The 15,957-nt window shown below is 40.1% G+C and overlaps 1 protein-coding gene across 1 annotated transcript; it reads right to left on the reverse strand.

The window, feature by feature from the left end:
- Positions 1–45: 45 nt before the first annotated feature.
- kcnk10b (potassium channel, subfamily K, member 10b) lies at positions 46–14,726 on the reverse strand. The gene is made up of 7 exons (XM_034525246.1): positions 14,672–14,726; positions 11,080–11,495; positions 3,576–3,693; positions 2,305–2,465; positions 1,984–2,176; positions 1,749–1,891; positions 46–820 (listed from the first exon to the last, which is right to left on the reverse strand). The coding sequence occupies exons 1-7, from the start codon at positions 14,724–14,726 to the stop codon at positions 128–130; spliced, it is 1,779 nt and encodes a 592-aa protein (XP_034381137.1). The 3' UTR covers positions 46–127.
- Positions 14,727–15,957: the final 1,231 nt, after the last annotated feature.

Raw genomic sequence — 15,957 nt, forward strand, 5'->3', positions numbered from 1 at the left:
CCATGGCTATGGCGTGATGACTGAATTTCCTGGGAGCAGTTCCAATCGAAGCATGGGAAACAGAAAGGCACATTTACTGACATCTCAAAAGTTCCATGCACTCTTGTTCGGTATCTGTCTCTATCTTTCACTCTGTTTCTCTCTCTGTCTCTAAAGCACTCTTCCATTCAATGCCTAGTGGGTCGCTATCTTTGGCCTGCACCGGTGTGAACTTATTCAACTTGCTGCGCTCCATTGCATTCTGTGACAGGTTTGTCAGACTGGTGTTTCTCTCTTTTCGCTCTCTGTTTTCCTCATCTGGCTCTCCATCTTCTTCTTCTTCCGTCCTCTCCTCACCCAGCATGACACTGCCATTGTTTACACATACACTAGCCCGTCGCACATCTTCATTAATGTTCCTCCGCAGCTCGCGGTTCTTGTTGCGTCTGGCCAGCTTGGTGAGGGATCCACAGCGCAGGTTGAAGAGATTCTCTTCAGAGGAAGACGCTGTCTGTGGCGTTTGCTCAGTCCCTTGATGGTTGTACGGCTCACAGGCCCCCTTCAGCCTCAGGTTGTTGAGCTTGGTGTCGATACTCTCCTGAGAGGAAGTCTTGAAGCGGCCGGCATCCAGGCTGGCGAACAAGGCCCGCTTCTCTGGAGACAGCATGTCCAGGGAGTGAGCTCGCTGTTCCAGGCCGAGCTGCCGGCGCTCCATGCTGCGGATGGTGGCAGCTCGCTGGAGCTTGTCATGGATCTCAACACTCAGGCGCCGCCGTGTTTCACGGAACTCCGCTCGAACATTTGCCTTCCATTCAGCTGCATGAGCTTTAATCTCCCCAACCTGTGAAAGACGGGGGTAAGAAAGGGATCAGGAACAGATCTTGAAAGCATATGGAGTCATAATCTGCCGCAGCAAAGACATAGGCTGAGTTTCCATTGAATTGTCAAGCTAATTTTAACCTAATTCATTTTAAATGTCACAGAAAAAAGAAATGCAAATTTCCATCAACTGGTTCGGAGCGAATTGACTCTGCAAAGTAATTGCATGGTTCAGAAGATAGCGCTGTCAACTGCCAGTAAACAGAGTAGAAGGAGGAAACATGACAAGTCTAAAAACAAAATGGATAGAGGTCTCCAGGAATTTGCTTTTAGTCCCAATAGTTCTCTCATGTCTTGGTCTTGTTTCATGTTGTCTGGAGGAAGACAAGCATCCAAAAGTAATGGGAAGCAATATCTCAGTCAGATTCTTAGTATAAGTTATGGGGTCCTAAATAATAACAAAATCTTCTGCCACACTTGGAGATTTCTGCTTTTCTCACTGGTTTAAAGTGGCCAAGGCTGAGTTTGATAAAGGTGACGGCACATACTTGTGTGCACCATGCAGACTTGAGCAATATTTGAATTGACGTCAATCAAATGCGATAAAAACACAACCATAGTCTTGATGGCTAAATCCCAGACGTTAACTTTGGTTGTTGCTTATTTAATCATGAATATCTGATGCTAAATAGTATATTAAAGTTTTCAGGGACTTCAAAATCAACAAAAATCATATGTGATTGAAGCTTTTGACAAAGGCCATCCTGATTATGCGAGCCCTGTACATCGTTTCCTCTTCTGCGTCTTCTGTCTAGACACATTTTGGCAAAATCTCAGCAGCAATTAATATCCAAATAAGAGAATAGACGCAGAGGAGGCCCTAACCCAGTAACCTTACATTGAATGCCTCTCTAAGGTAATACTGAGTGGTGTAATTGAAGGAACTTCACCTCTTCTTTGGTCTTTTTAGACAATAATCGAAGCCAGTCTCCAATCATGCTGAGGACGGCCGCAAAGTACGCCAAACCCACCAAGATCCAGAACCACACCAGAGGCTTGTACCAGCTCATATAGGGGATCACACTGTTACCACCTGCGGGGGAAGGAAAAGTACCAAAAATAAGTCATGATAGTTTGACACAACATTAATCTACATCATGACGACAGTTCCTCGCATAGATCTACCTGCCACATAGTCTCCTATTCCCACTGTGGTGAGTGTTATCACAACAAAGTAGATGGCCTCCAGAGCGGTCCAGCCCTCAATGTGTTTAAAGATGACAGCAGGGATGGTGACAAAGACAATGCAGCCAGCCAGGATGAACAGGATGGTGGACGTCACTCTGATCTTAGTCTGGCTGATCTGTTTGTGTTTTTGCTGAGAAAAACAAACAGGAGATATAAGAACAATGCAAGCAACAGTTTAAAAAAAAAAAAGAGGTAGACATCTCATTAAAAAATGGCAAATATGAATAAAAGAGAAACTAGCTTTGACTTGCAACTCACCCTAAATATCTTCTCAACCCTCAAGATGCTTTTCACAAAGATGGTGCCCAGCTGGTCACCAATCCCCGCCAACAAGAAGCCAAAGAGAGGGATGCCAAATATGGCATAAAGGATGCAAAAGATTTTCCCGCCCTCCGTGCTTGGAGCTATGTTTCCATAACCTGTCACAAACAAGGAAAACACGAGGAAGAGCAGAGAAGAAAAAAACAGTGAAGAAACATGGCAGAGAAGATGTGATGAAGAGGAGGCGGAGGAGGAGGAGGAAGAGTGTTAAGAGTAAGATGGCAATCAAGACTTTCTTATGCAACATAATCAATTGAAGCCCATGTGTTATACTCAGTTCCTGTTGCAGGGGTCTGCAGTAAATAAGCTTCTAGAGAGACAATAATTAGGTTCCCCTTGGAGAAATTGCATTAATTATGGCCCTCCAGTGACAAGGATACAATGAAGAGGCCGAGGAGAAAGCTGGAGGTCTTAATTCTTGTATTCTAACTTCTGATATTTAAAAATAATATATCTGGACAGAGAAGTAAAAGAAGCCACTTAAAGCATCTGCACCACATTGTATTAGCAAATCCCCCTAAGTGAAAGTTAATCTATTGTAAATGCTCAAGGGTTCAAGGCACTCAAAGTCCCTTCACTTTCATTTAAAAATCGTTTTGATCAATCACACATTGTCAATAACTTGATTGTCTTGCAGAAGGAGAAAAGGTACGTAGACATTGACATGGAGTGAATCGGCCGTGTCTATATCAGCAGTCTTTGTTTTGTCAGCATCCTTGATGTTGAACTTCACAGGATGTTAAACAATATCACAATTAAAATATTAAAGTGAAATGTTATCCAATCATTTCTATGTTCAGGTCTAATGAGTTAGTTTTGCAACTCATTAGAAACAAAAAAATATATTCAAAATGAAATAAAACAAAATGATATTCAATTAAAGTCTATTATTAAAATGGGAATGATGAAATTGTATTTTATATATATGAGTGGAATTTGTATTCTTAAATAATTTCACAAATTGATGGTTCATTTATATTGATAATTACCTACATCATTATGTATTTTGCATTTATTTAAAATGTAACACTTTGGGCTTCCATAGAATCTGACCAAGTGGGAATTGTTTCTGCAGTTTGTGACAATTGCCAACATTAGACCCCAGTCTAATGTATCGGTCACACCTCTGTGTTAATACCTTATGCAACAACACAAAAGCATATCTAACTAGTATCGGGCATTAAAGAGTGGATTATTTAAAAGTTCACCGATTGTTGTGATAACAGTTCCAGCGAAGAAGAAGGCACTGCCCAAGTCCCAGTAACTGGAATTGTGTGATGTGTCTCCAATAGGACTGACTCCAGCACTCACAGCATCTATTGCATGCTGCGAAGAGAAACATGAATAAATTAAAACATTAATGAGGGAGGGAAATATGAATTAGATTAATCCTCGCCACAAAACTGTGATTAGAAGTGGAGCCAAGTGGATACTGTTACAATTGATTAAATCTGTCCAATATTATTACATTTGACATATTCACACGCATTATACAGATGTAAAATGATCTTGTGATTCAAGTTTTACAGCAGAAATGTGTTTTCTAGCGAACCCCTCACCACCTCTTGTGGGAGTCCCAACCCACATGTTAATAACCACTGTCCTTAAGTCTGGTCTTTTGTATTTATTTATGAAAATACTTGAAATATGGGGAAGAGGTTTTAGTATTCTGCAATATACTGTTTAATTATCCGCACAACAAAATCAACCACTTTAATGTCAACCTATGAAAACACTCCTGCGGACATACAGTCGGTACAGAATATGCACGAACATCGAGCGCGAGATGTGTTCACATTATTCAGTGGCCGGCTCTCCACTTAGAGCTGTTTCTTCACTCGGCATTCCCATTTTGCATGTTTTTTACTCTTCGCGCTGACTAAATCTACATTGACTTTCATTTGCAGCAGAGAGCCCTTTATGGCTCTTTTCCTCTGTCAGCCTTTTGCTTTAGTCCCAACGTTTCTTTTTTTCTTCCCCAGCTTGTCAAGGGAAAACACCAGAAGCCACAGTGATCTGCGTTTACTGCATCATTATTCTCAATGATCTCCTTCTGAGCTTTATTATGTAGCAATGAAAAGCTAATCTACTATCTTGTGTTTTTTCTAAATTCCCTGTTTATGGGCATTTTAATCTTCGTGGAAAAGAATAGTTAGAAATGTACCTCTTGGCTCAAATAAACATCACTTCTGCTGACTAAAAGTGAGGGAAGCCTTTGGTAAGAAATAGCTTTGGTGCATTTAACAACATTCCTGGTCTTCATCTTCATTCAGGGCAACCCCCAATCTATCCATGCAAGCTGTTAGGGAGATGTACGTCCATCTAATAAAATATGCATCTACTCTCGTGACATGCATTTCAAAGCAAGCAGAGTGGAGGACCACTTCCCCACACATGCCTTCTCGTAATCTTGCATGTGATTACCTCAGATCCATCCGTTCAGCCTCCCTAACAGGACAGATTTTGGTATCTAAAATTAGCCAATTACTGTAATGCTTTTTCATAGAGCTAATTTGAGGGGGACAATCAAAGCGGTATTTATATCATAAACCTCAAATAGCCTAAATCTGGCATCAAGGGAGAGCTGAAAATAGCCTCATATGAATACTTAATGTGAAGGTCTATTTCTGTATCTCCTCTTTTTCACAGCCAAGTTTACACTGCATTCAAAATGTCGAAAATCCTCCTTCTCCGCAAGCACTTTTGAGGCACAGGTGTGCTGAATTTGATTTGTGTAGTAAAGTGTTAATTAGGACGACGAATGCTATTTTTGTTTCACATGGGGCTCTCCCTCTATTTTTGATTGCACAGAAGAATAAGCACACAGACAATGTTGAAATCACACAATCGCCACCAAATGTTGGCTAATGTGTGTTTTTATATTCTACACTTCAGGATTATTAGAGAGCTCACTCACGACAGATCTTTATCCTCTCAGTGTGTCTTTCTGACTCACAGCAGGTGACGGCAGTGATCCAGCCAGCATGGTGCCAAGCCCTCTTCTCTGCAGCACTCTCGCCATCACTAATGTCTAAAGCTTTGCCCTAACCACCTTGAAGCATTAAAATGACTGCCAAATCAAACCATTCTGGTCCATTACAAACAAGGCTGATTTGTATTGAACAAAACTGTTTGTGAAGTGAGCAGATGAAAAAACTAAATGAGACATTGAGACTAACATATTGCAGTGTTTTGACATTGAAGACACTTGTTTCACAATTCTTACACTCATGTTACAGTTGTGACTTACTGATTTAAAACATAAATAGAGCACTGATAATGTACTTAGTTATTTAACTTCAGTAAAAGTATACAAATACTCCTTTTATACTGCGGTAAGTCATACTTAAGGACAAGAAGCACAAAAGCAGCAAACTCACTTCATTTTAACTACTTTATATATTGTTAGGTTTTATTTCAAGTCAAAAATATGTAATGGAGTAAAAAAATGAAATGTGTTATATTGCATGAAATGGAACTTTAAACAGTACTTTAAATTCCTAGTTAAATGAGTAGATGCATTACGTTGCATTCCACACATGTTCTGGTCAAACATTTGAAGACACAAAGGTCTATGATGTACACCTGTCTGTACAGTTTTGGTGCACATTGTGTAGACAGACCCCTGAGGAGCTGATTCCACATTACTTACCACATTAGGACATTGGTTGCGTGTCCTGACGTGGATTTACTGCAGGTAGCTCAGTGTTTGTAAAATTATATTTAAAAAAATGAGGGTTGGCTGGTGTCAATAACAGCGCAGCAAAGTGTGAGTCATCCCGAGGGCGCAGAAAAAGCCAATTAGGTCTGCTGATTTTGTGGGCGCACAGTGGGTAGGTGGACAGCACAGATGCTGAAGCAGACATGAGGAGGTCAACAGACGTGCATGGATACACATACACATCGTCAACACATGCTGTGTAGCAAACCTTTAGGATATACCGTTGTCTTCCGCCTCACGCACACACGCTGTACGCACACATGCTTCCCAAGGTTGCCATTTTTCTGTCAACTCCTCCACCAAGCAGTTTGACAACAGTGAGTCACCACTGCTGCACACCACAAAGGTAACATATATGTATATATCATAGGTAACAAAATATGCCTACCGGCACCTCGAAAACTGATAAACCGGCCGTATATAATTTAATCTGGACACAAACAGAACAGTAAAAAATAACACGTTGGGGTTTAACAGGAGTTAAGTCACTGTTCCAAGTCAGAAAATAGTCTGGCACATAAACCACAACTTGTAATGTGTACACTTTGCTTTTTTGTCTTTTATAGGTGCCAATTGGCAGATTTTGTGGTGTTTGGCAGAGTGAGGCCAGCTGTTTACGTGTGTTTCCTGTCTTTATGCTAAGATAAGCTAACTAGCAGCTGGTGGTAGCTTTATATACTCTATAGATGTGAGATCTAACTCTTTGCAGAAAAGTGTATATCTCAACATGACAAACTATTCTCATGATACATTTAATTTGTCAGATGTAATATTCTCAATTTGTTCTGGGAAAACATGGTGATGATTCAGCTGCTGCTACTGGCCCTGCTGCTTTGGGCAGCAGGAGGTCTGCGACTGCTGGCCTGTGCAATGAATAATTGATTCCCTCAGGACCACAAGCAGACCATGCTAAAGGTTCTACTTCCACGCGTCTCCTCAGGAAATACTGTCATTGATTTGTTTTGTTTTTTGTTTCTTTACAAACTCACGATGAGCACTATTGTGGTTCAAAGTTGAGCGCTGCAAGGGAAAAAGAAGAATGACGCTTCTCTGAGAGAATAATGGAACCAATGTGGGTGTGGAGAAGGTGAATGAGGCAATCCAATATTCCCTGAAGCAGCGTTGAAGAAGCTACCGCCGAATGGAGCTGAAAGTGGAGTGCACCATATGCCATGTGGTTGGTCCACTCTTTGGGTTTATTTTAAGCTCAAGATAATAGGCACTAACGCAAATCTTGTATTTACTATTCTCAGACTAAAACATGGAAAGCAAATTATTTTTTAAAGGATCTCTTCACTCTTCTGCAAGGTCTGCTGTATTACCATGTGTTTCCTGTAACATACTGCTAATTGGGTACTACTGTCGGTAAACGGGATTTTCCCTTAAGCCTTTGTGTCATAAACCCTTACTTTCCAAAGCAAATAACCAATATTGTTGCAGAATACCCTCTTTTCTTTAAACATGCTCTGCAAAGGGGTGTTGGACTGATCTCAGTCCTGCTTTCTTCTATCACCGCACTCCCTGACAAATCAAACTTTCCATTCAGCAAACTGCCCATCGACAAATCTCAAATTATTTTCCAATCCTGCTTCCACACGTCAGCTTGATGTAGTGACCATAAAATGTCAACCTATAATTCCAGGTTTGATATCAGAGAGTGGTTTGAAGCTGGTGCATTCCCTATGTGATAAAGCAGCTGGCACTATAAAAAGACATGCGCAGTACAGTCATGATGTGATAGGAATTATTTTTTTCACGATCTGCTTGTTATCTGGTCCAGTTTAGGTATTGGTTGAGAATACAAGCTTCTCATGCCATGTTGGTAATGTGGAACAGAAACAGCTTGCTTCAGGTCAGCTTAAATTAACCACAGATTGAGGTTTACAGACCTGTTTTGAGCTGAGGAAAAGGAATCATTCTTATAGATGCAATATAAAAAAATATATATCAGGGTCCCTCAGCTGCTGAAATAGTCCTTGATCTTTCAAACCCTTAAGTTTGACAACATGTCTTGTTAAAAAAGAAGATACAACACACACAGTTATGGTAGAAGACAAAGAAACGTGTCTTCAAACGTTTCTTTCAGTAAAGACAACAGTGCTCTTGAGGCCATGGGCTAGTTTCCTTATTTAAAATGTGTGCGTGTTGTTAAAGCCTCGCTCTGGAATTACTAATACATTTAGTACGGAAGGTACAAGGCATTCAGATATATATACCTCAATACCAGTGAAACTAAGGAGTTGTTTTAAACTGACTGACTGGGATTTGTTTTATAATGATTACCTGTGTAGGAAGCCAACAAACTTAAATAGCTACCGGATAACAGAAAGAGAGTATTATGTAGCAGGGCCTGGGAACAGTTGTAGCACTATTTTTATGTCTTAATTTACTGAGCGATGCAATGACATCTTATGTTTCATACTGTGAGGTCATGGTCACTCCCATCCAAACAAACAAATCTTCATCGAAATTGGTCACCAAGGAGATGGGAATCTGCCTGGTTCAGAAAAAGGAGACAAGCTAACTGAAGGAATTAAGGGAGAATTCACAAGTTGGCCAAAGACAAGATGGAGTGGAAATGTGTCTGGAAGTACAAAGGAGGCATGGCAGGGGTAGAGCCCCCAAACTTGCCTCCAAGGCAACATGTGGTGCAGAACATTTAAGTCTGACTCTTTTAGACACCTGGACCTCAGATTGTATTCATGGATTTGTCTTCAGATTTTAATACACACAACCCTACTCCACCTCCTAGTGGAGCTTCAGGTCAACCTGTTCCTTTGGATTAAGACTTTTTGAAACGACAGGCAACAACAGGTGCTTGTAAATAGTTTAAAATCCAAAAGTAAGTTGATTTTAAACACAGGGCTCCCCTAAGTGTGTGTATACCTTATTCTTTTCTCTGTTTTCACCAGCAACATCTCCTGGTCCAGTGAAGAAAAGCACCAACAGGAAGTAAGAATCCTTGTCCAGATATTTCAGGAAAGCTTCCTCGAGCTCAACATCACCAAAATCCAAGAATCTGTGCAGTGGGAGTCGAGAGAATCCAGACCCACAACAACCTCTTTTCCAGCCTCTCACTATCAAAGGCCAGCTGCTATAACAAATACCATCATTTCAACACCTTGGGACGGAGATAGACAGCTCCTTCTCCTTTTCCCAGGACTCTGACTCAGTGTTCTAGAAGTAGTGTCTCCACCTGCTGCGAAAACTAAGGACTGTGGAGGTAAAGTCATGTTAACCCTGGTTTACAGGACACAAATTGAATCCATTCAATGTAACCATCAATTCATCCATCCACCCATCCAGCCGAAATGGCTCCCTATGTTTCTCTTGTAATACACTATGTAGGTTGTTTGCACATGAATTGAAGAAATAATTTCCCAATGTTCCACTCAGCAGCTGTGATCCAGCATAAAGGTCACGCTGACTGACCTTATTTTTAAGGATAAACACCAAGACAGGTTTTTGCGCTTTCCTCCAATATTACCGTCCTGTTATGTAACATAAAACCGAATGTGTTCGCATGTACTCTACAGTGTGTTTCCCAACAGATGTGAAGTGTCACAGAAAATTATGAGCATCTCTGTAGTGACCCTGAAGGTATTAATGTGCTTCCCGCTGAAGGAGGAACCTGCCTCTAAGTCTGCTCTTGACATTTACCCATCAACGGTCCTCATCCAGGGTGGCAGAGAGTCATTTCTTATCAACGTAATAAATTATGATGGTGCTTTAGTTACTATACACATACTATATATAATGTCTATAAATCTGCATTATTACTGCAATGACAATACTCTTTTAGTAAAAGGGTTTTGACTGAGTTCACTGTAACCCTTAAAATTAGAAAACAAATAGAGAAGTACAATACAACAATGCAGATTACTGGCGGCTGACGATACTTGAAAAGCAACAGGTACAAACAACCCCTCATCTGTAAACTGATCTGTAAACTTAGAACTGGGTTGTTTTACAATAGTAGAGTGGCTGGATAGTAGACTTAACCGCTCCAAGTTAACGCTTACATAATCTGTAAGAATGATGCCTGAAGGAAAAAACAAGGAACCAACAAGGATCATTCTTGACCTTTTAGGCCGTGGTCTCAACTCAAAGGTCGATTTACTAGCTTTTTCTGAGCTTTCAACTGCATGTCAAAATCTTCTTTAATGAATGGAATAGACACAGGTGTCATCGTCAGCGCTTACGTTCCACACTCCAGTCATGAATAAGAGCAAGAGCTGGTAAGGGAAGCTTTAACCCTGCAATAACAGAGATGTTTACCAGCGACTTAGCAATTAAGGAGTAATATTATTATTAATTTGGACACGTTTTCCCATTGATATTTAATACATTGTTGTTATTCAAATATAAATTAAAGCTGATTCAAGTCAAGGCTAGTTTATCATAGATACAAATATAACTAATCTTTGAAATCCAAACGGTTCTAAATGAGTCCACTAAAAAGTAAAAACCCTTTATTCAACATTTGTTATGTATTAAAACAAACTTGACAGATTTTGTTGCAAAGCACGTTTAATGTGGACGTGAGCTATTATTCAGTCAAATTCTGCAACAGTTGATTTGCTGAAGGACAATCTGGACATACAAAAAGTGTCATTCAAGCTTTTGAAGATCATGTGACAAGCTAATGAAACCAGAATTAATTAACCCGAGAACCTCTAATTACCCCTGATAACTATCATCAGCTAGAAAACTGCTGCTACAAAAGGTCATTTGTCTGACTTTCTACTTCTTATCTACAAATAAAATAAAATGACACTCAGAATTATTCATCATATCCTTTTCATTGATTTCATTTTATCTTCCTAACCTGTCATAAATGTATCTGGTCAATGATGAAAAGATTGAACAAATGCAATGTACAATTCCAGGGTTGTCTGAGCAGCTGTATGGAGAAGGGTCTGTTAAATGGGAATACCATGTCTCACTTCATCTGAAACTCCAAAAGTGAATCTCCACCTCCAAGGACTCACCTTGATGAGTGCCTCCAGCTCTTTAGGAGAAACACAGAGGTGTTTCTTCAAGAACAACGCCTTCTCCAGAGTGATACTGTTCTTCTGGTTGCTCTCAAACGGCTGCTCCAGTGCCCTGAATGCCAGACCGCCACAAACCAGGTAGAGAACGACCACAATGAACACCGCCAGCACTGTCTTCCACTTCATCACTGAGTGGAGCGCTGCGGCCATGCCGTCACAGCTGGCATCCATGCTGGCCACCACGCTGGCCGATCGGGAGGAGATGGACAGGCGTGGCAGTGGGCAATGACCATTGGCCTTGGGGTCGCAGCCCATGGGGTTCTGCATGGTGGCCACGCTGGCCTGGACTAGACTCGACTTTGCCATGCCGGACTGGACCTTTTTCGGAGGGACCAAGTTGGTCTGGACCGCCACTAGGAAAGAGTCAAAGGAAAGAGAAAACTAGATTAATTGATCTTTTATTTAGCTTTTGTGTTGGAGGATACCGAGACAGAAACAGCTATTCTGTATCTTCTGGAGTGATTCTAATGATTTTTGGCAAGTGAAAATTAACAGACCGTTCTTGGCTGAAGGCCCTGAATCTGTTACAGACTAGATAGGAAAATGTGAAGGCAGACTGAGTGTTGAGAAAAAATGTTCTCAGATGTGGTTTTGTCAGTGGTCTTAGAGGCATTTAAGTGAGCCTGAAATGATTAAACAAAGTTTATGTGTTTACAAATCCAAATACTGAGAAAAGAAATGCATGGAATGAATTTAACTACACTAAACATACTTTTAAGCTAAGCTTGCATGTCAAATACAGTGACAGCAAAGGGACACTCTTTACATGTATTTGTTAAAAAAGTACAACAAGACAACTTTTCAATGTAGGTATCGAAATTGATTGCGTAACTCTGTACCTGAGGAAGAGTTTAAAACAATATATTTTTTCTAAATGTTAAATATTTAAAAGTGACTTCTTCAAAAGCAGAAACCACAGCACAGGTTTGGACTCCTGGACAAGATAGACATACGTCTCTTTTGCACTTAACACCACTTTCATAAGGTCATAAACACGAGCTCGCTAGCCATTGAAAATCTATATCCTCCTGCATGAAGCATTAAAAGTGATTTCCTTTGATTACTCTGAGCTGGTAAAGGGCTTTTCCCAAAGCCAACACTCAAAGCTATCAGCTAAAAGCCTGTTATCCAGCCTACAGATGTGTCAATGCTACCATCTCAACGTCTTCACAGGTTGAGAATTTGTTTTGTTTTCTACACATAATAGCTTTTATTCCTGTTAAATGAAGCCTCAGATTTCAATGCAGAAAACCGTGTGATCTAATTATTATTATGAATTGAAAACCTGAAAAAAAACGTGAATTAGGGTGAATAATCAAATGACTGGATGTATATAACATGGATGTACATGCACAATAAGGCAAAATAGGAACACGCACCATTGAAACAAAACCCTTCCATTATTGCTAGGCAGAGGTGAAAATGTACTGAGAAGCAGGATTTAATTTTTCTAATAGACTATAAGGGCCACTTTCAGTCATTGGCTTCTGGATTGGTTTTATAATAAAAGCACGGGTGCTGGAGCAGGTCAACCAAGTGGCACCGTGGAGGCAGCCAAATATAGATCACTTTAATGTTTATAAAGCACTGTATGAGCTATTCAGAGCACCTTCACCCCTGATGCCCCCTTCTCTCTCAGATTGGAGAGCATGGCGTGCCTCAGAGCCATGGGTGGAGCCTGTTGTTTACCGTGATGCAACTCTATAGGTATAGGAATACAAAATGGATTTGTTCTCGAGAAGCTCTCTTTTGTTTATTGGGATAGGATCACTTATGGGAAATGCAAAGTAAAATGTATGCACATCTCCCTCCCTGATTAGTCAAGGGCATCCAGGAAGTAGCCCATGAATCTTGTTATTGCCGTGAGTACCTTGAGTGAATCAATAACAGCAAAGTGATGTGAAAAATCCAGGAAGGTGCCAAACTGCCACTTTCAATTCATGGTACAAGCCTTTAAGTGTGATGGCTAATTTTAGAACATGGGATACATTTTAAAATTAAGCGATGAATCATCAAAAAGAATGTAACCCAAAATAAATATCACCTTCTGTATTTTGTGCTGTCATGTTGACAACATGAACCAAGTCCATAACTAGTCTTATTGAGACATTAAGTGCCTTTCATCTCATCTTGTGCATGAGGGAAATTGAATAAATCAGCTCTATGCAGCAGGGCAGCTGCAGATACCCTGTGAGATAGCTCAGAATGATGGATATCATTGACTTTAGTACAGCTACGTGGTAAAAAAAACTACAAGACTTTCAAACAGAAATAAAAGAATATATGTGTATATCTAAGTTTAAAACCACAGGAAAAATCAAAATTATGATAAACATAATTTCATGTGATTGTTAAGGCTGTGTGGCATTCATCTAAAATCCTTTTCAGACTACTGAATTTGCTTCATATTGATTTTTCCTAATTAAATAAGACCTGAGTGGAAAGCAGTATCTGATAATCTCTCTCTCTCTCTCTGGAAACCAAATACGTGGATGCTAATGAGGATTTAGAGATGACGGTAATAAAATAAAATGTTGCATCAACCATCTACGACACTGTTTAGTGGGGCACAGTTTTGGTACACTGGAAACACTGTGTCAACATTTCAGCATGCCCGCCGCATATTGTGTGTACAACGCGTTGTTTGCCAACTAATGAATAATGAATAAACTAAACGTAATGATAAACATGGGGGCACATTTTGGTTTGGTTTCAGCTCATGTGCCCTATGGAACTAGATTTATTCTAGGCATTAACTCACCAGCTGAGACTCAAAACCAAGTGTCAAGCACGCCTGGATTAGAAATGAAGACCCCACGCTTCCGGGAGAAACTAATTTCAACATAAAACGTTTACTGAGGAAGTTTCATGTAGCCTAGTCTGTCAATCAATCTATTTATCTCACAGCAAAATTGTAAAATGAAATGAAATAGAAATTAAACATGTATTAAACACCCATCTAAACACATGTGAAGTACCCACATATGAGATACCCATCTGAAATACCAAATGTAACACATATGAAATAACCACATATGAAATACCCATATGATGAAGGGCCATAGCCTTATTTGCTGTGTAATTAATTCCGTGCATAAACCACAGAGAGTCTCTGAAAATAACCCGTGTCCGGACAACAACTTTACGTGCTTTTATTCTTGACACAATTTCCGGTTTGGGCCTGGTTATTCCCGTCAGCTTGGAGTGGTTGAAGCTCTGCTTGCAGCAGCGTTTCCTTGCACAACTGAGCACAGATAATGGAGAATAAAGAAATACCCTCCTGCCGCTTTGTCTCGTTTTTGCTAAATAGAACCATATAATACGAGTAACCATAAAGTCAAATGAACAAAATGATGAATAAGAAATTGTGAAAAACTGTTCAAGCCTGTGAATAATGCAGCATGTTGTAATGTATTGTGCCTCATTCTATCTCCATGAGAGGGTGCTGAGATCAGGAGGAGCCCATTAATATAGCATATAGCCTATTTAAAGTTATCAGACAGTATACAAGAAAGCAATATTTACCAACCTTGTTCGAGGTCCCAGTTAACTTGTTTCCTTGGGCATTCAATTGGAAATTTCATCTTTATTTTTGTTCTCAATCAAATCGTAAGGAAATGTTCTTCAATCCAATTTTTTTAAATGAAGAAAATGAGCCATATTACGAGGAATTCTCCCACATCTTCAGGACAACATGTTTTCGTGGACGTGGGCGTAAATTGTACGCAGGAATAAACGCATCGCAAAACCGCATTGTCTGCCTCTGCTGTATCCCCCTCCTTTTTTTCTCCTCCTCGCTTGGAAGCGCGGTGTTTGTCTTAAATATACTCGTGAGACATTTCACTGTCGCAGCGTTCGGAGGAACAACCCACATCACGTTTCACACGCAAACATACACACGTACACGCGCACACACGCACACACACACACACACACACAGCGGTGGTCCGGTCCACAAACACCAGCCAGTGTGTCCAAATAAAGCAACTTTACCCATGAATGCGTTACACCAGCAGCAAGAACAACGGGGGAGGATGCTCTCCTCCCTTTCATTCCCAAAGCTCTACACTCCACCTGCTTTTAACTGTAACTAGCTGGAGGTAAATTTGCCTCTATTTGCATCAGCCATTTAAATACATGTTGTTATAATCCGTTATTGAATACTCACTCGTTTGTTTATCCCCCAAAACAGGATTATCCTCTCATCGTTTAGCAACCGGCGACGGAGCACATGGCGCAGGGCGTCAAGTGAGAGTTGTACGCCAAATCAGCAGCAGACTTCAACCATGACATCATGCACATGTAACAGTGCATTATTTATCAACTTCTATCTCTGGGTTAGTCACCTCCTCCATACCGTCAGACCCCCTGTACTAAGTCAGGTGGTGAGACTGACCATTTTAGGAAGAAAAATTCAGGATATAGATTTCGGAGTTACTCTATAGGCTTGTTGCATATAACTGAAAAAGTGTACCAAAAAATGTATTGATTATGTAGTCAAAATGTCCTACAGGTCTATTTGAAGAACCATACTATTGTTTTGCATGTTTTTGTCTATTTCCAACTATATTTATACATTAGTTTAATGTGGTGTCGATATATTTCAATAGACTGTGGATTCGAAACATGCTTTAGAACTGCTTCAATTTTTGTCTAAGTTATGTTACTGCCGCTGTAATACAATTATAAAGAGATAGCAGCGATGTAATGTATGTGATTTACATTAAAAAACACATACATTTAATTATTACCGTATTATAAATGCTCTGCAGAATTTAATGTTTAATTTCTTCACAGTGGTCAGTCATATCTTTC

This window comes from Cyclopterus lumpus, chromosome 22 (genome assembly GCF_009769545.1).
Source record: "Cyclopterus lumpus isolate fCycLum1 chromosome 22, fCycLum1.pri, whole genome shotgun sequence".
In the NCBI taxonomy this organism is placed as follows: Eukaryota; Metazoa; Chordata; class Actinopteri; order Perciformes; family Cyclopteridae; genus Cyclopterus; species Cyclopterus lumpus.

Bases quoted from the DNA above. Each gene is read 5' to 3' on its own strand.
- kcnk10b (XM_034525246.1), bottom strand. From the start codon at position 14,726: ATGAAATTTCCAATTGAATGCCCAAGGAAACAAGTTAACTGGGACCTC. The intron at 3,694-11,079 runs GTGAGTCCTTGG...TTCTCTTCGCAG, and splicing joins AGCTGGAGGCACTCATCAAG to CATGCAATAGATGCTGTGAG. The intron at 2,177-2,304 runs GTGAGTTGCAAG...TGTTTTTCTCAG, and splicing joins GGGTTGAGAAGATATTTAGG to CAAAAACACAAACAGATCAG.